The 20,371-nt window shown below is 40.0% G+C and overlaps 3 protein-coding genes across 5 annotated transcripts; all 3 read left to right on the top strand.

Moving 5' to 3' along the window:
* The first annotated feature begins 667 nt into the window (after positions 1 to 667).
* upf3a (UPF3A regulator of nonsense mediated mRNA decay) lies at positions 668 to 5,621 on the top strand. 2 transcript variants are annotated; one of them, XM_085134967.1, is made up of 10 exons: positions 668 to 875; positions 1,562 to 1,668; positions 1,759 to 1,865; positions 2,098 to 2,196; positions 2,353 to 2,463; positions 2,561 to 2,616; positions 2,695 to 2,853; positions 2,958 to 3,091; positions 3,467 to 3,767; positions 4,322 to 5,621. In XM_085134967.1, the coding sequence occupies exons 1-10, from the start codon at positions 735 to 737 to the stop codon at positions 4,508 to 4,510; spliced, it is 1,404 nt and encodes a 467-aa protein (XP_084991093.1). In that variant the 5' UTR covers positions 668 to 734; the 3' UTR covers positions 4,511 to 5,621. The 2 variants fall into 2 exon arrangements, with proteins under 2 accessions (XP_084991093.1, XP_084991094.1); XM_085134968.1 differs by having other exon boundaries at positions 669 to 875; positions 3,467 to 3,755.
* A 193-nt stretch (positions 5,622 to 5,814) lies between these two features.
* Positions 5,815 to 10,557, top strand: p2ry8 (P2Y receptor family member 8). The gene is made up of 3 exons (XM_085134969.1): positions 5,815 to 6,760; positions 8,384 to 8,697; positions 9,034 to 10,557. The coding sequence occupies exons 2-3, from the start codon at positions 8,387 to 8,389 to the stop codon at positions 9,731 to 9,733; spliced, it is 1,011 nt and encodes a 336-aa protein (XP_084991095.1). The 5' UTR covers positions 5,815 to 6,760; positions 8,384 to 8,386; the 3' UTR covers positions 9,734 to 10,557.
* Positions 10,558 to 12,949: 2,392 nt separating this feature from the next.
* asmtl (acetylserotonin O-methyltransferase-like) lies at positions 12,950 to 19,571 on the top strand. 2 transcript variants are annotated; one of them, XM_085134963.1, is made up of 15 exons: positions 12,950 to 13,071; positions 13,761 to 13,871; positions 14,439 to 14,570; positions 14,659 to 14,706; positions 14,814 to 14,878; positions 14,968 to 15,032; positions 15,249 to 15,357; positions 15,683 to 16,010; positions 16,081 to 16,272; positions 17,685 to 17,847; positions 17,954 to 18,144; positions 18,223 to 18,355; positions 18,441 to 18,581; positions 18,716 to 18,838; positions 19,242 to 19,571. In XM_085134963.1, exons 2-15 carry the CDS (start codon positions 13,779 to 13,781, stop codon positions 19,445 to 19,447), a joined length of 1,989 nt encoding a protein of 662 aa, XP_084991089.1. In that variant the 5' UTR covers positions 12,950 to 13,071; positions 13,761 to 13,778; the 3' UTR covers positions 19,448 to 19,571. The 2 variants fall into 2 exon arrangements, with proteins under 2 accessions (XP_084991089.1, XP_084991090.1); XM_085134964.1 differs by lacking the exon at positions 12,950 to 13,071 and adding an exon at positions 13,078 to 13,286.
* The last annotated feature ends 800 nt before the right edge of the window (positions 19,572 to 20,371 follow it).

The raw sequence follows: 20,371 nt of genomic DNA, 5'->3' as shown, positions 1-20,371 counted from the left end.
GCCAGTTTGCTGTGTGCACATCCATGCCGAGTCCGATGTGAAGAGATGGCTTTGTTGACCTTTTTGCAGTTCCCTGTCGAGACATCCACGGGCGGTCAGCGAGCCAGTCTTTCTGCCATGAATCGTGGAGTTTTGCGGGCAGCTCATCGTCTGAGAGTCAGTGCGGCATGAAGCCCACCTTAGGATCCTCACAGTGACACCGAAAGAGCCTGTCTTATAGAGTTACATACACACTGCATGAGTGGGAGTGTGTAATTATTGCAAGAACTGTTTCTTACGTACTTTTCGGTACTGATTAAAGACCGTTGTGGATGCTTAAACTAAATAAATGCGTTTTTCAGCAAAGTGGATAGTTTCCCTTGTTTATTTATAAAATTGTTTATTTCTATTATTTTAGTTGTTTTGCTTTTTTTATTTTAGTTTTTAAATTTTCTTTTCTTTTCTTTCAGTTGTTGACCAAGCTAGAACAACAGCTCCATACAAGGAAACTACGTAAACTTCATGTCCGACCATAAAACCGCTTAAAAACACAGAGAGAGAGAGAGAGAGAGAGAGAGAGAGAGACTATAAAAAGGCTATAAAAGCGATAACAATGTTTGTTGATTAAATTGTTTGCTGCCTGTTCTTTCGGCCTTCGGGATATCAAAGCTGTCTTTTCGAGCCTCGCGACATCACTGTATTCTCGCGAGCACTCGGTGGCTTAACGCGGGCGAAGAGAAGGGAGATGGAGAGAGATGCGGTCTGAAAAGGACCAGATGACCGTGGGCAAGGAGAAAAGCGTCGTCGAGATACAGTTTAGGGACATCCCAAGAGAGCAGGAAAACACTTCTGGCAACCCGAAGCAGAAAGAAGAGAAGAAAGAGGTGTTTACAAAGGTGGGTAGCCGAGCTTTTGAGCCGTGTCGCATTGTTTACGCTGCTTGGGGGGGCCGTCATGGAGGAGACGCGGAGCGATCGTTTCAGCACCGCGGACAGCGACGAGAGTTTGAGGCAGTGGATTCACGACGATCCCGTGGATTCACCCACTTACAGCCTCTTCTCAGCTTATATGTCACGTTTAAGTCTGATTTCATTTCGTGTAACGACTCTTCACGTTGGTATTTTATGATGACATTCCCATGTAACGTTCAACGGAATGCAGAATACGACTGCTGGCGATTCTCAAAACTGTATCCGATACACTTCTTGTTTTCAGCATGCATGCCCATTAACCCCACTTTTAGGCCTTATTATCATTCCCGTGTTCTTTGAATGTTAGAATTGCTGCAGCAGACACTCAGTAATTGTTTAGTGTGGTGACTCCCATCACTGCTAATGTTTTATTTCATCGCTATATCGTGTTTGAGCCTGTTTAAATTCTTTGTTGAGTTAATAATTTCATAGTTTCAATGACAAGTAGCTCTTTGGTGTCAAGTTTTGAACAACATGAGTTTATATGGAGGGGGTTTTTGGGGTATGTATATGTTGTGCATCTGTAAAGTTGATGGATTTTTTTATATTACTGTATTTCTGTGTAAAACAAATGTTAAATAAAAATAACAAACATACAAACATGCTTATAGGTGGTGATTCGAAGGCTCCCACCCAACCTGTCAAAGGAGCAGCTAGAAGAGCAATTGAGTCCACTCCCATCATATGACTACTTTGAGTTTTTCCCAGCAGATCAAAGGTATGAATATTTTCTGAACTAGGTGATTAAAAGTTCTGTTTTCTTACAAATGTATTTATGAAATTTTGGGATGGCATTTTCTCTTCACAGTCTGTACCCCCACCTGTTCTCCAGAGCGTATATCAATTTTAAAAACCCTGAGGATATCTTGCTGTTTAGGGACCGATTTGATGGCTATGTCTTCATAGACAACAAAGGTACTTCTTGCCTGCTTTTAACACATTTTAACTTTATTGTCACTGGATCACTGTTGGCACACAGGGCCACATTATCCTGCTATATTAAATGCAAATAAAAGCATGTTTGCTTTACGGTTACAGGATAATCTTTATGGGCAAAGAGGTCGCTTTAAAACTTTTGTTGCCATTGTTACTATCTGATAGCTAGTCTGTCAGTGATGGGCTGCTTTCTGTTTCAATATTTATTCAGGCCAAGAGTATCCTGCAGTCGTAGAGTTTGCTCCCTTTCAAAAGATTTCGAAGAAGAAGCTAAAGAAAAAAGATGCCAAAGCTGGGAGCATTGAAGAAGGTAAAATACATTAGAGTCTGTCCTGCTCTAAAGCTGTCCTAAATACAGTTTGTCATTCTTACATGGGTTTAGGATGTTCAGAGAATCAAAAGTGTTTAAATAGGACACATTTAGGTCAGAACTTGTTAATTTAGTATCTGTTCCATTCTGGGTCAGATCCAGAATATAAGCGGTTCTTGGAGAATTACTCCTGTGACGAGGAGAAGTCTATGGCCAACCCTGAGACACTGCTAGGAGAGATAGAGGCCAAGACCAGAGAGCTCATAGGTACAGTAAAATATCTTCATGTGTCCATCTGCCTACTCATAGCATACCACAGATTTTTATATATTGATTAACTGATTCTTTTGTTTCTTGATTTTAGCCAAACGGACGACACCGCTGCTGGAGTACATCAAAAATAAGAAAATTGAGAAACAGGTAGGAAGGCGAAGCTATCTGCAAAGTGTTTTTGAAATGTGAAACATCTATTTCAAGCTGTCCCATCTTCCTCGGCAGAGAATAAGAGAGGAGAAAAGAGAGGAGAGAAGAAGAAGAGAGCTTGAAAAGAAGCGGCAAAGGGAGGAGGAAAAGAGAAAGCGGCGGGAGGAGGAGAGACGCAAGCGAAAAGAGGCAGAGAAGCAGAAGAAATTGTCTGACAAAGACATTAAAATTAAGGTAGCCAGTCAGCATAAAAATCTCATTAAATAACCCTTGTTGTTTAGATCATGCAGTGGCGTGTGGACATGGAGTTTTTTTCTGTATTATTTGTGCTCCTTCAGCTCCTTAAGAAAAGTGACCGGGATGATGATGTGGATTCAGACCGAATGAAGGACAAGAGTGACACTGGAGAGACAGACAGAGGCAAATGGGAGAAAACTGGAGGACAAATAAAGTCAAAGGACCCCAAAGACAAGTAAGGACTGTGAAATCATTCAGTCATGTTGACTGGTTTTGATTTTGGCTGACCGAATTAAATCACTACTAGTTAAAATACGGCACCCCTATGGACAGTTTTCAGACATATATATGTACCAAAACATAAATCAATACCGTAAATATTTTGATTGCATTTAACATAACATATTATCCACAATATTTTATGTATTCTAAAGGACAATCATTGATCTTTGTAGCATTAATATATAGTTAATAATTACAAATTGTATTGCAGAAAAACAAAAAAAAATACTTTTAAAAAGCTTCCATGATGTCTTATAATGCAAATCCTTTGCAACTAGCATTCTGGTGTCTAACCTGGTGTTTCTGCAATCTATATTCTGACCACTAGAGGTCAGCCTGAGAGTGACAAGGAGCAGCGAGAACAGCATGGGCGCAGGCAGAGAGATAAGGATCACCGTGGGAAAGATGAAGAGAGGAAACGACAGAGGCATCACTATGAGTTTGACAAGTTCATGCGGCGGAAGGATGAGACCAAGTGGGGGAAGGGCTACTGCCAGGACCGAGCAAAGAAAGAAGGACACCATCATGGCTACTCCTACTGTCCTGACAGTGGAGACAAGATAGGAAAGGAGGAGAGAGAGGATCTGGGTAACAGGAAGGAACGCCTCCGAAACAAGGTGAGCGAGAAGGTGAGCATGAGAATGGGGAGAAGGCGATCGCTGATTGTTTCATCACTAATTTGTTCATCTGTGTAGACTTGTTTCAGATATTGATTTATGTGTGACTGTCTCCATCTGATAGTAGGCCAGCTCATGTTTCTTCCAAGCAAGCCTGTGAAAACACTATTAAATGCATCATAAACAAAAATATCATCAGTGGGTTTTTCAACTTTTTTTTGCTCCTGCCAGACTCTCAGACCTGTGAAACCCACACTGTTGTTTGAAAGCTGTCAGTTTCACAGCTTCATTTGTGTTTAGCGCTAGGTGTCAGTTAGTGTAGCCTCAGGCTTCAAGCAGAGATGATGCCAGCAGCCGTAAATTCACTACTTATTTTTGTTTGCTTTTGTTCTTTTTCAGCCACACGGTTTTCAATGGTAATGGTAAAAAAATGTTCAAATGGATGTAACCTATGAACATTGTAAGACAAAGGAAAGGAACAAGCGCAGATATATTCTATACCATTGTGTATTCATACTGTATGCTACCTGTCTCTCCCATGTCCCTGCGCTCTTTTCTCCCTGCAGGACCGTCCAGCCATGCAGCTCTATCAGCCAGGCGCACGCAACCGGAAGCGCATGAGCTCGGCAGGCAAAGGCTACGACAGCATCCCTGTGGGCCACTCGCCTGAATCCAGGACGGAGCACTGTTATGAGGTTGCAACCATGGCAACGGGGCTGGAGAAAGGTTTTGAGAAAAATAAAGATGAGCAGTGAGCAGTGTGGACGCTTTAAGGGGTAAAAACGAGTTAATTATTCATCCTTCACCTAAGTTGGTGGTGACAGATTCGACTGGTTATCACTGAGCTTTCAAGATGAATATACCCCACTGAGAAAGAAAAAGCACTTCAAAAGCAGCCTAGTAATTTTTCTCTGTGTTAGGTGTGATGAAATTCAGAGATTTGGGTGTTGGTCAGGATTCTGTTTTGGGGTTTTTTTGCCTGCTCGAGCATGAAGACTTGGGTGAAAGAATACCATAATGATAGCACAACAGTGAAACAAATCTTTTTTTGTTTTATGCCCTGCTCTTCCTGTGTTCTCGCTCAGAGATTGGCGCTATAGCTGCTACTGAAACTGCTCTGCTAGCTACTTTCAACTTCATCAGCACTTGAGCCAGTTATGTGTCATTCTGTGTAGTGATAATATTGAAGTGTGATCCCTGTGGGAGGCAGCTAATTGGCAGCATCCATCAGTAGTTTACTTGTGAGACCATTGCCTCATCCTCTGCATCCTCTATAGTTCTCAGATCATGTATATTTTATAATGCTCTTATAGATTTTATGTAAACTAAGAATATTGCAACTAGAACGTACAGAAAATGGATGTAGACAATGCCAGGCAGGAAATTTTGTGTGTGTTGTAGTGTGTAAAAGCGAGCGAATGAGGGGAAATGTTCCATTTTACTTGCGTGTCTTAAATTTGGTCCATCCTATTTTTCAGGCGTCTCTGTCTCTACAACAGAGATCCTGTTTTTGCGTGTGAGCCAAGCTTTGTACTTGATCACCCAGGAGCCAGGAAGAACACATTCTCTACATTTCTATAAAGTATTTCCTAGAAATAAATTATGTAAAATTGCAAAGTATGGCACCAATGGGTGACCACTATTAATTTTTTATGCTCTTTGCATGGTTTTCTAATAAAGCCATCAACTAAATGTAATGGGGAAGCTACAAATATTCATTTAAAAAGCCTTATATTTTTGTTTTTGTTTTTGCACGTGTCCCAACATGGAAACTGACAGTGTTTAAACATGTAATACTTCTTCGATCATTTTGTTGTTGCTTTAATTTTCCATAAGTGTGAGAAAATAAAAAGACTAAACCGTTAATTTTTTCTGTTAGTGTGGTTGTCTAACAGTTTGGGTGAAGCCAGATTTACCTGTGCATAATATGCATTAACAGTTGTTTGTTATGAGTCATTACTGCTTGCATATGAATATAGTTGGTATTCAGTCGTTGCAGGAAGAGTAAAGTTGGTGAAGTGAGACTATTGAAGGCTGGGTCGCAAGTGACATTGAAGAAAAGTTGCTCATGCATTTTGTTTTTGCTCTGAATACCCTCGCAGACACAGTTTGTCATCTTTCCCCCAGATAAAGCAGAAGTATCATAATCAACAGGAAACCAGCAGAATAAGAGCACACATGTACACACTGTAATTCTCATGAACGTGCGGAAAACATGCATTCTCACTTACAAGACTCTTAACAACTGTAATATCACATTCTTGGGTATATGTTCACACTTTCATATAGGTGTTGAAGGTGGCAGTTGGTATTTACTCAGACCTAAAAACTCTCTCACGATCCCTCTTTATAGTCTTTGGTCCTTAAACTTTATTTAAACTTAGTTATTTTTGCTCAGTTTTTGTTCAGATGCAAATTTATCCCCCCCCTCCTCCTCCTCGCCACACACTGGCATACATGTCACAGGTTTTAGTTTATGCCTTCTCTCTTCTTTATAATCTCACTTAATGAGCAAAAGCAAAAGAGAAACTTTGACACTCTGGGAACTCCCAAAGACTTTCAGAAGTTTACTATAAATCTGTACACAAACATAGTGGGTTTTTACATTTCCAGTCTCATTTCTTAGAAGCTCTCAGTAGAGTTTGGTCACACAATGTTTTACTAAATAACTGATTACACAGGAGCGCCATAGCTGAAGTTATTATGGCGAACATGGGAAGGAATAAGACGAGCATGTGGGGGAACGTGGCAAGTAAACGTGTGCTCATAAGCTTGAGGTGAGTCACACATGTCTGCCTTGTTGCAAGTCATTTCCAAGACTGAATCTGGTGGCCGTTAGTGCAGTTGGTAGGATAAAGATTGTCACATGATCCATTTCCTGCGATTCTGGCACCGTAAGTTCAAACCCCCATTTCCTTAGCAGCCTTCCTTAGTCACAGTATCTGTAAACCATCTATAACTGACACTCAGATGCCAACTTGCGGCTTCAGCGTGTGTTCGCAAAGGTGAGTTCTCAGCTCTTGTATACAATACGCATTATTTCCCAGTGTGTTACTGAATAAAGACGAGCCCAATTGTTATTGTTATTATTTTTAGATGGTTTGTATTCATTTTTACCTTTTCACTAATAGTAGATTCAACATGATGTTTTTTTTTTTTTAAATACATGTGCTTTAGTTAAAAGTTAAAAAAAGGAAACGATTACGATAGCATTGACGCGACAACAGTTTGAACAAATTTCATGAGAGGCAATGTCAGTAAGTTTATGTAATGTTAAAATATAATTCTGAAGAACACAGTAGTAAAAATGTACCTTTATAGTGGTATGAGAAATAGTTTTCAGGAAATGAAAAAGGGTAAGTTACCAAAATGGTGTTGTCGTCACTAACAGTAACAGCGATGAAGTAATAACGTAATTCCCATCGCTTAAAACTGAAAGAAACTTTCAATGACTCAAAGTTGGTGGTCTGTAGATTTCACCTTTCTTTGTAATGTGGTAACTTTGTTCACCACGACTGCCATGCGGGCCATGGCGCGTGAGGAAAAAGTGCTTGTATTCACTGCTTTTGCTGTAGCGTTCATTGTCTCGCAGTTTCACTTTACAGTTTTAAGTCTTTTAAGGATATTGTTTGCTACAAGTTACAAATCAGCTCCCCAGAGCATTTCACAAGATTGAAAAAAAATAAGCCATAGCAACAGTTGGCACTCTGCACCACAAATCATGCATACCTTTTTCCTGTGTGAAAACTCCACCCGACACGTGCTGCTCGCACGCGAACATCAACACAGAAATAGATTCCTGGAATAAGGGCAAAGGTATTTGTTTCACACCTTGAGATCAATCATTCGTGTTTCTGCAGCAAAATACTGTTTTTAACAGCACTTCAGACAGGATGAGAGGGGTTTTTTTTTCTTCCCTCAGTCATTTATTTTGATGTATGAGAAATGCAGGACATCAAGATGTGCTGCAAGCTGTCAGTGCAAACAATCCCTCCAACTGTACTTTAAATTGTGTATGCAACTATTAATACTAGTGCTAAGTTTAGTTGATTTTGACACTTTGGTCACCAGGACAGTTCTGCACTGATTTATTTCTTTTCTCTTTTTTTAGTTGTGCTGTGATTTTCATTTGAGTTAAGATTGTGTTTACACTTTCAATGTTGGGAACAAGTGATGTGGTTTCCAATGCTTGTGTGGGCGAGAGTAGCGTCGGTGTTTATCCATTCGGTGTGCTCATCCATGGCTGCTGTTCAGATGTTAACAAAAAGCTGTTATCATGCAACCAAACAGGGTACAGCACAAAGAAATGGTGAAATGGAGTCATTAATTAAGCTTTGTTACTTTGGCCGGGCACATTGAATTTACATGACTTACTCAAATGTAAATATTTCACACTTAAAATTAAAAAAAGATTTCTGACTTGCCATTGTAATATTAGAGGCTACTTTCAGCTGCTTGATTTTTATTTTATTTTTATTAAGCAATTGGTGTGCATGCTTGTTTAGCTAAATCCAACATATATATTTTTAGAGTGTAAATAACATTTCTTTACTTCCACCAGTATATTGTGAAAAAATTGACTTGTCTTCTGTGAACCTCACAAGGCTTTTCTGAATCCTTGCACACAGGTGATGAGAGACCGCTCGCTTTCAAACATGAAGGTGAATTCCAGCAAACTAGACAACGCCACGATAAACTTTCTGCAGAATTCCGGCGCCGCCATCTCTATCTCTATTTTGTACATATTCATCACCGCCATTAACTTGGTGGGAAATGGCTTGTCCATGTGGCTTCTCCTCTTCCGTACCTCTCCCAAGTCTCCCTCCATCATCTTCATGATAAATCTTACCCTTACCGACATGGCTCTCGGTGCTGCTCTGCCCTTTCAGATCTCCTACCAGCTCCAAGGATATCAATGGAATCTGGGACCAAACATGTGCAGGTACTTTTTATTAAGCTCGGACATCAATGGGACGGGGATTATTGATTAATCTGCAGAAAAAACTTGCGTTGAAGACAACAAAGTTATATAGATATATCAAGGTATATACATGTGCCACAGCTTTTCTTCTATTACACTGATTTTAAACAGATATTTCAAGTGAGACAGAGCGTGACAGTCTTGATGCTATGTCAGTGAAAGTAGTCACATCTTTAAAAAGAAAATATACGAAAGTGTAGTCAAGATTCACTTCATTTTCCTGAACCTGTTACTGATTATTTTTTACTTCAACCAGCAATTAAACAGAAAACGTTTTTTCTTTCTTCCCATTTACAGTTTTGTGACCCTCGTTTTCTACTCCAATATGTACTGCTCCATCCTTACAATGATGGCCATCGGTATCGACCGCTATCTGGGCATTGTCAGGCCCATGCTGTTCAGGCGGATCAGGAAGAAGAGACTGATCGCTTTTATCAGCTGCTTCGTCATGTGGGGTTTGGTCCTGGGCACTCTGTATCCACTGATGACGACAGACCTGACCTATCGTGTTCCTCAGCTTAACATTACAACCTGTTTTGATATACTGAAGACAGAAATGCTTCCATCCATGGCGGCCTGGGCAGCCTTCCTCTTCAGCATGGTCTTCGTTCTCTTTCTCTTTCCGTTCTGTGTGACATCATTCTGCTACATCAGTGTCATACACAAGCTGGCCAGTGATTCAAAGACATCCCAGAAAAAGAGAGCAATCCGTCTGGCAGTCATTGTTCTCTTAGTCTTCACATTGTGCTTTGGTCCAAACAACATCCTCCTGCTGATACATAGCGTGCTGAGACTCTACTATAAGAAGTCTATCTATACAGCCTACAAGCTGTCTCTGTGCTTCAGCTGTCTAAATAGCTGCCTCGACCCATTCATTTACTACTTTGCATGTAAGGACTTCAGACAAAAGCTGAGAGAGATAATAAAACTGCAGAGTTTGAGCAGTGGAGATTCAATGAAGATGGAAAATAAAGACACTTTGTACTCTGCGCAGTGAGGTCAAGAATGAGCACAGAGAAAGGTGTTTTTGAAACCACAATCACCACAGCATAGAGCGAGAATGGGTCAAAGGGGAAGAAAGACTTCAGAAAGGAAGTCAGAGCGGGTTACTCTGAGTCAGAGAAGCTCCTTGTCGTGAGTCAAATCTCAAAATCATTTGTGCCAGTTGGGTTTTTTGTTTGTTTTTTTGTTTGTGTGTGTGTGTATAACAGAATAAATGAACATGAAGAGCAGCTGTGTGTCTTGGGAAACTAGTTATCATCCCTGCATTAGCTTTCTATTTATTTTTAAAGAATCCATCACCTCATTACAAAGCACATTTGTCATAGGTGGAAAACCCTGTTTCCCCTCATTATTTCTGATCTGACTTTAACAAATGCAGGATTTGTTAAGTGGATTTTCCAAGCCAGACACAAATCTGATCATGAGCTGGAATAATCCCAATCCACAAAAGACAGACCCCCACAATCACTCGGGCACAAAGAGTTACTGCCAAAGGCCTGGTGCCACAAGCCACAGGACACCCCAGGGGTCCCTTGTCCTTGCGCCACTGCACCAGAAATGGTTTGGCTGACTGATATGGACCTACACAATCTTATACAGGTAGTTTTAATGATGTAGCTTATATGTATATATCTATATTTTAACAAACATCCATATAACAGTTGTTTTTAGAATTTATGTAGCATGTGCAATTATGTAGCATAAATCAAATATGTTGTATGAGCCTCACTGTTTTTGACTTTGTAACAATGTATCTCATTGTTTTTTTTAAATACCTTTTCTCTGTACTGTGTGTGTGTGTATATATATATATATATATATATATATATATATATATATATATATATATATATATATATATATATACACGTGTGTGTCTCTCATTTTTTTTCCATTATATAAATAAAATTTTTATTATTATTACTGTTACTTATTTTATTTCTTTTCTTTTTTTTAATGGTATAAATGAATGGTGGTGGATTGGTCAGTTGGTCATGATCGACTCTGGGCTTGACCAGTTACAGCTGAGGAGGAGAAGTTGAGGTGAAAAGGAACGCGATTTCATAACTACTTCAGCTAGAAAGTTGCTAATTCAATCATGAAACTGATCAAAGATCAGCTGATCGGCTTTTCTCTGCGCCAGAAAGAGGAAACCAGCGGACGTCGCGCTAAACAACAGCAGCACGCTGAAGCTTGATCAGCTGTTGTTAGCATTTATTTAATATTACTTTCTAGTATCAGCTGATGTTTGCTGGAGCCACAGCTGTAAAGCTGCTGGTCATGATATCGGTTTGGATATCTGGTGAGAGGGAAACATGAAGATGAAACCAGGAGATGTCCTTACTGAATCATCAGAGCTGAACAGGTGATGGAGAAACAGGTCTACCTTTCAGGTTGAAGGGAAGTTATGAACTGTTTCTGACAGACAAATAACACCAGGATCCTTTGTAGCTGACAGCTGGTAACTGTGCAGGGGCGGGTCTAGCAAAGTTTTGCCAGGGGGGCAGGTAGGGCATTAACAGGGAGAGGGGGCACAAAGAAATACTTTTCTTTCTTATTCTTATTTAAAATGTCTAACTTTTATTAAATATTTATCTGAATCTTACAACCAAAGTTTTCATCTGATTTAAAATGTATAAAAATCCATCATTGTATTCAGTAAGCATTAAGGTTAGTATATACCCTAGTAAGTTATAGGGCTTTGGAGCGTGATGTCACGGGAGGGGGCATGACCACGATTTTTGGTCGAGCCGCCTTCTTAGTAGGCCAAACAAAGGGCTACAAGAGCGAAAGCACACGGAAACATCAGCTGTGGCTCCTACTTGCTGTGTTGTCGGTTGCAATGTTAGATCGCACGATCGGGAAGGGAATAAGCTGGGAAATGAGCTCTCTTTTTATCGTTTCCCCTCCTGGAAGCAACACGAGGGATCTCATGTATCTGATGTTACCAAACGTGGACATCAGGCTTGGATAGCAGTGGTGAGATGAGCTGATATCGAGTTCTCTGCCATAATTTTTTGTTGGTGTGCTCCAGACATTTTCATTCCGGTAAGTTCTAAAGAAATTCATATTGCTCTTTATAGGCTTTTAGTTTTATTTTCAATGCGCTGAGGTCATAGAAAATTAGAACAAACATCATAATGTGTGATGCAGCAGAACTGTGTTCTGTTTATGGAGTAGCTTATCGGTGACAATTTCTCCAGAGTAGCGAGTGGAATTTGCCTTTTTTTGCGGACGGTGTGTTTATGTTTTCATCTAGAGCAATTTTTAGGGCAGCTGATGAGGAGAAGTCAATGTTATGTGCAACCTCTGGCTGTATCTTGGTCATATGGTCAACGTACTCACAACGTGGAGGCTTAAAAGCGGCCAAATCTTGTACCCAACCGTTTGTGAATTAGATGTGCGCCTCCAGGGATTTATGATTCCGAAAATGATTCGCCGTGTATGCGCTGACTCCACAGACAAGGTAAGAGAAGGTATCAGGTTAGGACAATGGCGGTAGGTCTTCAGGGTTTCTACTCCACTGCCGTATTTCATACGGGTCCACATTACCAATGCACGCTATTTTTTCCAAGTACCGTTTCTTGGTGTCCGGGCGCAATCGGTCTCGATACAGTCCTTTGACTTTTGAGCTGATTTTAAGCATAGTTCTGGCAGTCGTCCTTCCAACACAGCGTGTTTGTTTTGATTCGTGGCCTTGTCGAATGGCGCCGCGCTCCCACAATGCATTGCGGTGTTACGTCAACTCCAAAGCCCTATAGTATTCTTTCCTTTGGAAAGGTACCATCTGTGCAGTCTGCAATTCTGTTGAAGAAAGATGTTGAATCTATTTAATTACTGGAGAAAAATAATAGATTTCTGTGGATTTGTTTTATACGTGCATTCAATTAAAATCGGTTTTGTCAATTAAGCATCTTGAAGCAGAGGGTGGGGGAGTGGTTCCCTATTTTTTTTCTTTTCTTTTTTTGCTGGGAGTTGGTAACCCTATTAGTTAGGTAAATGTAATTATAAATTAGGTTGTTTTATATTTTTTGCTAGGTACTGTTTAGAATACCAGAATTGGGAAGATGGTGTAGGTTTAAGTTTATTATAAAGGCTTTATGGCTTTTCCTATAATACCATGGTGGGCCGGTCACTAGTCAAAATGCCTGGGCTGATTTTTTTGTCCCAGTCCAGCCCTGAGTAGTAGTAGTCGTAAGTAGTAGCAGTAGTTTACTGGTGGAACTGGTGTGCGTTTCTTGGAGACGCCTACTTTATTACGTCATCACGCATGCGTCGAGACGCTCGCTCGTCTCAGCAGGCGGGTCCTGCTGTCAGTTTCCTGTTGTACAGGTAAGAGGGACAGCTGCTATACATGTACTATGGTATAATAGTGAACACATGAGAGATTTTAACCGTGTCACTTTGGGGTGAACTCGGTCGCCAAACGTTGCAGTAACATTTTGTTCACTCGTGGTTATTTTCTTCCTCTTTCTTCTCGCTCCGCAGCTTTAAACGCCGCAAACTAGCACAAGTTAGCTCAAATGAATTAGTGTTGCTAACAGCAGGTAATTAAAGCATATCTTTAGTGTTGCGAACTGTGTTCGTCGAGTTTCATAACGCTGTCAATGTCTTACTTGTGTGAAATATACTTGTTGTGTAATGCTACGCTACTTACGGCCGCTGCTTCCTGAAATATGAAGTTGTCTTTATTTGCTGACTTTATGCAATAAATTATTTGCTAAGATGATATGCAACTGAGTGGGGATTTCTCTAAAGTGCTCACTGTATTCTTTAAGATCATTGTTAATTGTGCGTGAACGCAATACATCCTCGTGTTATATATGCTCAGAGGCGAGAATTGTTCTTTCTTTAAATCTTAAAATACAGTTTACAAACATAACTTGGATCCTGTAAAATACATTTTTTTTTTTTTTTTTTAATATCAGAGCTAATTTCATGTTATGACAAAATTAGCTCTGATATAAGGGAGCCGCAGAGGACACATGTGTAATGTTTAACTCTGTTCACCTTATTGGCAGTTCGACCTAAAGGCCACCATGGTGCTGAACCCAGTCATTTCCAAGCTTGCTGGTAAACTGGTTGTGCTGGCCAGCGCTTCTCCTAGAAGACTTGAGATTCTCCGCAGTGCAGTATGCGTTTTCCTTGTTTCCTTGTTGATTATTCCCTTGTTATTCCTTATTATTCCGTATATTCACAGAATGTAGTTTGAGTTTGCACAATAGGACTGAGTGTAAATGTGTAAAACCCTAGTAGGTAAAAAGTCATCTCATCATCATCCCTAGCATGTAGTCTGGTTCATTATAATGGGTGAAATAGAAGGAAAAAGGGAGAAGACATTTGATTTTTAAGTTCTTTAAAACATGGCAGTTTTATGGTGTTGGTTAAAAATTAGCAGTTGTATTAAAGTATAAAAAGTAGACAAATACACATTAAGAGAGCAGATTTACAGAGCAAACTTTAGAAAAAATAACAGATTTCAAATCAATCATTGGGTACAAATTGAAGGTCTTTATTTATTTGACACGGCTAGAAAAGCCGTGTCAAATAAAAACGTGTATAGCTAGTTCACTGAAGGAACTACTTTACACTTAATTTAAAGGATTATTGATTAAAAAAAACCATACTGACTGGATTTTTCATAGGTTGGTAAATCTGATAAGAGTGTTTTGTTTGCTTTTTCCTCTTTTATCTGTCAGGGTTTACGTTTCGAGGTTGTGCCGTCCTGGTTTAAGGAAACCCTCGATAAAGGGCTTTTCAACGCACCTCATGAGTATGCTGTTGAGACAGCCAAGCAGAAGGCCCTGGAGGTAGCCAGGAGGATGCCCTTTGTAAGATAAGCTACTTTTTTATGACAAATAATAGAATTTATCCAGTCAGATGTCATCACTGAGAACACTTTGTCTTGATTTGCTTTAGAAACACCTGAAGACTCCAGATATAGTTATTGGGGCTGATACAATTGTGGTAAGACAGAAAAAAGCACAAAAGCAAATGCATTTTCTTAATGGCTACTGTAAAAATCTTTATGTAAGTTTTTCTTTATTCACTCTAGCCAACTGTTTATTTCACAGAGTGTAGATGGCATGATTCTGGAGAAACCAGTGGACAAACACGATGCTTATAGGATGCTGTCAAGGTCTGTGTCAATGGGAAACATTCAGAGTTAACATTAAAAAACCATAAAATGGAAAAAGATATCATGGTGATTTTGTCTTTCTCTTCCAGTTTGAGTGGTAAAGAGCACAGTGTGTTCACTGGTGTAGCTATTGTCCTCTGCCATGAAAAAGAAAGTAAGTACAGACTCAGAAACTGTCACACTTGTACTTTATTTTTCTGTAAAATGAAAGAAATTCAGAAAGAAGCAGTTCCCTATTACAGATCACTAGCACAGATGTTTTTAAGCAAAAATAGTAAGAGAAACATTTCTGCCATAAATATGTAGAAGAAATTTATTGGGCAATTCTGTCTCCCGACTCTTTTTTCATTTCTTCAATGCTGCCTTCAAGATGAAGAAGTCGATTACCAGCTGGTAGATTTCTACGAAGAAACTAAAGTGAAGTTTGCTGATCTCTCAGAAGATATGCTATGGGAGTACATCAATAGTGGTGAGCCCATGTAAGTGTGATCTTTTTAACTTTTCACATTTGTAACAGTTATTGTTGACTGTTTCTAAGTATTCGATCAATGGAGGTCATTTAACTGCTTGTGAGTTTCATGAACTTGTTGCTTTTTGGACTTTGATGCCTGATTTTGCTCCAGTTGTGTTTGCCTTGACCTATTTGACACGAGTCAGCAAACTATGACAATTCTGCTCAGTTCAGAAATAGTGTGAAACTGTTGCAGAATGCATCCAGTGAACAGCTGATCATTTACAGTATGTGTTTTTTGATCTTTGCCCACATGTGTTTGTACAAGTGAAACCTTTCTGTGTGTGTCTTAGGGACAAGGCTGGTGGCTATGGTATTCAGGCTCTGGGTGGCATGCTGGTCGAGTATGTCCATGGAGACTTTCTCAATGTTGTGGGGTTTCCCCTCAACCACTTCTGCAAACAGCTAGACCTTATTTACAATTTTTGTACTTCCTCTTTGAAAAGCACATCTACCCTTCCAAGCCGCAACGACAATCTCCCCACTTCAGTACCCACCCAGCCCACCTCCAGCTCACAGGCTCTGCCCAGCAACAACTCATCCGTTCCCAGACCAAGCAGCCCCTGTGACATTCAAAGACTCCACACTCAGATCACCCCCACAGCCAGTCCTGCCCATAAGGTTTGTTTTTCTAACTCTATAACGAAAATCTGTCGCCTTTTGACACTATTTATAGAAAATCTTCCCATAGGTAAAAAGAGAAGAAAGTGAAAGTTCACAGACATTGGTCAATAGCACGTCTAAACATACAGACAACAGGAAGGTCAAGCTTCATGACAATGCAACATTACCATCGATAACAAGGAGAGGGCAGGTAACTGAACCTACAAGAGGAGACTTGGAGCGAATCTGTGAACTGATGGATGGATTCAAAGCCTCAAAGGTAATAAGTGCCTTTGTATAAAAGTCCTTTCTGTAAAAGACCTGTTACAGAAAAAATGTCAACTTTATGTGTTTGTTCTTTGTGTAGTTGGCTTCCACAAGATGTAATGAGTAATGTAGCTCAGCTTAAAGTTGTCTTGAGTTAACTGCATCTAAAGCTCAATATTTTTGCACAATAAAACTTGTGCAAAAATATTGCACAAGCAAATCAGTGCTTGTGCAATATTTTATATATAATATAAAATATACAAGCTCTATACAAGCAAATCAGTGAAACCAATCTGCGGTGGTTTTGCACGGAGATATGTGCAGACATATTTCTTGATACGTTTATGTGACTTCCTGTGTACCCTGCAAGTTGCCTGTGAAGCCTAAGGTGACCACAAATCTTGAGGACACAGATTTAAGCAAATAATAAATACAGGTTTGTGCAAAATATTGAGCTAAAACACATTTCTGGGTTTTCGACGTTAAAAGAAGGGAATTAAAAACCTTTTGGTAAACAAAACTGGAACAATTGCATTTAAAGTTTGATATGTAGTGCAATACATTCACATGTGCAGAGTGTTTCCTGTGGTACCAGTTCTCACACATCACTAAATCTCAGTCTTTCCACCCACGTATTTGTGCTTAACAGCGTGTAAGTTGCTCTTCTTCCATTAAATGCTGCTTATTTTAGTTTCTTCCAGATAAACATTTGGTGGTTGCTGTCAAAAATCTCAGTTTGAATAGTCCAGCTTTTCAAATGACTGTCTTACCCAGATGTTGCTTTACTTGCTTACAAGACTGTCCGACTAAAGTTCACAAGTTTCCACTTTGAGAAGGTGGCACTGCACAGTAGAAGATTACTGCTGTGCTTGCTAAATCTATTTCTGAAAGTCATTGTCAGTAGAAAGGAGAAGTTCCTCTCAGGTCCTGAACTACTTTGGCTTACGCCTATCAAATCAAGCGAGGCTTTATAAGTCCTGAATATTCTGAATGATTGTGGTAAAATGTGAAAAATAGAAAAAGTGATCACAATAACGCCTTAAGTTATGGTTATCAAACCTTTACAGGCAATCATAATGTGTTATCAGCAAATCACACACATCAGCACATCAGCAAACTCTGTTTACTTTTTTTACATTTAGCACACAGATTGTTGCTGATCTTGTTGTCTGTCTCTAAAGAAAAGAAAGTAAATAATGAACTAGAGAACAATAGTTTTTAGTTGAGATGGTAGCTCACTGGTATGCAGCTGTAGTGGAATACAGTAAATAATGCACTTTGCTATGAATAGAAATGTTTGTGTTACTATTTGAAGAACCAGGAAGCATATGGTTTTTGTTAACAACAATCTCACATCAACATAAAAGGAAAAAAAAAGCAAACTTTGTTTCTGCACTCCCTTCTACTTTTCCAAAAACATTGCAGGCACTTTTTACAGCATCCAAGTTGTGTTTGTTTGACCTGCTACATAGCCGGCCTGGGCTGGATGCAGCACAGGTGGCCCAGGAGATCAAAGCATCTGAAAAGGGGACCGAATGTCTGCTGGAAGCCTGTGTATCTCTGGGATTGTTGAAGAGTATAGGGAAAGGTTAGCCAGCTCTCTTATTAATTGCATCATGATATTTTTCCCTTGCCTTCACCAGCAGGCATTTAATACTTAATTTGGAAATATCTTGCTGTCACTCTGTTGTTAGCATGCCAAAAGCCAGTGTATGAGAACGCAGATCTGGCCACAGATTTTTTGAGGTCAGATGCCCCGTGTTCACTGCATGGCTACCTCCAGCACTGTAATGAAACCATGTGGCCACTTTTCTCCCACCTTGAGAGTGCTGTGCAGGAGGGCACCAGCCAGCGTGAGAAGGCCTTTAGCAAGCACATGCTTCAGGTGGCTATCTCTGATTTCTGTGTCATATATCTGCGGTGCCGGTGAGAGCATATTCAAACTCACCTTCTCTCTTTAAAGGAAACTTCCTCCAGCAGTCGGGAAGGCAAACTGAGATTCATGAAGGCCATGCACAACATTGCAAAAATTACAGGGAAAACCATAGCAATGGCATTTGACCTCTCCACCTATAAGTCAGCCTGTGATCTCGGAGGTAAGAAAAGAATGCAAAACGTTACAGCTTGTCACTGAATATGAAACCACTGCTCTACATCTTTTGTCTTAATTCGCTGTCTCAGGGTGCACCGGTGCCTTGGCTTATGAATTTGCCGAAGCTCATCCTGGATTGTCTGTAACAGTGTTTGACTTACCTGCTGTTGTCGAGTTGAATGAATTTTTCCGTCCACAGCACCCAGACAACAGGGTATCATTTGTAGTAGGTCAGTTGTTTTGTGACACTGAAAATTGTGACTGAAAGATTGTTGGATCATATTAGAGAGAGTGGCAAATATGCCAACAAATTCCACTCAATCTGTGATTAATTTGAGGGCTTTTTTTCACTCTTTATGATCAGGAGACTTTTTAAAAGACGAATTACCCAAAGCAGACTTGTATATCCTGGCGAGGATTCTTCATGACCTGCCTGATGAGAAAGTGCATATACTGCTGAGTAAAATCGCAGATGCATGCACAGCAGGTTTGTAAAGCTATATTCACTCATTTGAGTACTTATCTTTACTGAACAGTGAATGTCAGCCAAACATCGCTTCAAACAGAAAGCGTATTGTTTATGCTGAGTATAATATTCTCATTCTTCACAAGCTCTTTTTCTGCAGATGCTTGAAACTGATTTGACCGATTGATTCTCATGCTGTGCTAAAACGATAGGTGCTGGTTAGTTTGGGTTTAACAATGTCTTTGTTCTGAACCGCTTTTGCAAAGAGCTCAATGTTGAAAAAGACGAAAGCTTAAAGCCAAGTCAGAGTGCTGCCTTGCTTATGCAATATTTGTTTTGTGGAAACATTATAATGTAAAGAGCGAAAAGGGAGTACAAATCTGTTCTCTGATGTTCTGTGTCTGCTTACGTTTCATGTTGCTAGGCTGTGGACTCCTGCTAAGCGAGATCTTCCTGGATGAAGACAGAAGGGGCCCCAGTCGTGGGCTGCTGCAGGCCCTTAGCATGAGCGAAGGGAAACAGAGGAGCGCAACTGAATATAGCCTGCTTTTGAAGAGCCACGGTTTCATCACAGCGCATATCAGACATACAGACAACCTCCTGGATGCCTTGCTGTGCATCAAAGCTTAACACTACATGCACAGTATACATTTTGGTGTATGCTGTAGGTAACCGTTGCCAAAATCAGGACTGTTGTTTTGTGGTTCTTTAAAACAGCTAGCTGATAACCAATAAAAGACATCTTTGTTTTAAAGTGTTTCATGTGTGCTCTTTACACACTTATAATCCTGAATGTGTTCTAAATTCTCACCTGTAAGATTGCTGAATTGTTGAGCAAACATGGAGGTCTGTGTGACCCTAAAGCTTTCATAACCATTAACATGCATTTAAACTTTGCATACAAATCATTGTGGCTTTCAATCATTTTACCACAATACACGGGGGCTTTGTTCGTGTTTGTTTGCTTGAAGAAGCACTGGCATGTAGAAATGGTGATACCACATTAAAAAAACAAAAATACAATATCCGGTTCATGAAAATGTCAAGCTTTAAACATGGGTTAAAAAAAGTGCAAGTATTACATTTTTTAAACCTGCTTAGGGTGGAGCTAATTCAGAGTATGTTGAATACAACAGGGTTTGTTGTGTTATAAAATATATTTTATGCTATTGTGTGGAGTAGAGAAACCGTGGCTGCCAGTTTGAGCCTGCTACTTCTTTGGTATAATGCATTAGAGCCCTTATAAATTACTACTAAAATAAAGGTATCCTTTGCAAACCCTTAAAAAATTAGTCTCTTTTTGGTGGCAGTTATTCTGTAAAATGCACCACACCCCGATCACAAGGTCCAGCAAGCCAGCAGACATCAGATCTGACAGGCAGTACAAGTTAATCCTAATACAAGCCATTTTTTGTGTTTGCCAGTTGCATCCATGCTTCAAGGCTTGCACAGTCTTTTTTAACTGGCCTTCTGGTGGCGCACCCACTGGTTTGAAATGTTGGCAGGGAGTAGCCACTCAGGTCAAATGTCATTAGAAGCCTGCGCCAGTCTGCA

Source organism: Neolamprologus multifasciatus, chromosome 16, assembly GCF_963576455.1.
Source record: "Neolamprologus multifasciatus chromosome 16, fNeoMul1.2, whole genome shotgun sequence".
NCBI classification, from domain to species: domain Eukaryota; kingdom Metazoa; phylum Chordata; class Actinopteri; order Cichliformes; family Cichlidae; genus Neolamprologus; species Neolamprologus multifasciatus.
The sequence above is the reverse complement of the archived record's forward strand: the minus strand, read 5'-3'. Positions and strand labels throughout refer to the sequence as shown.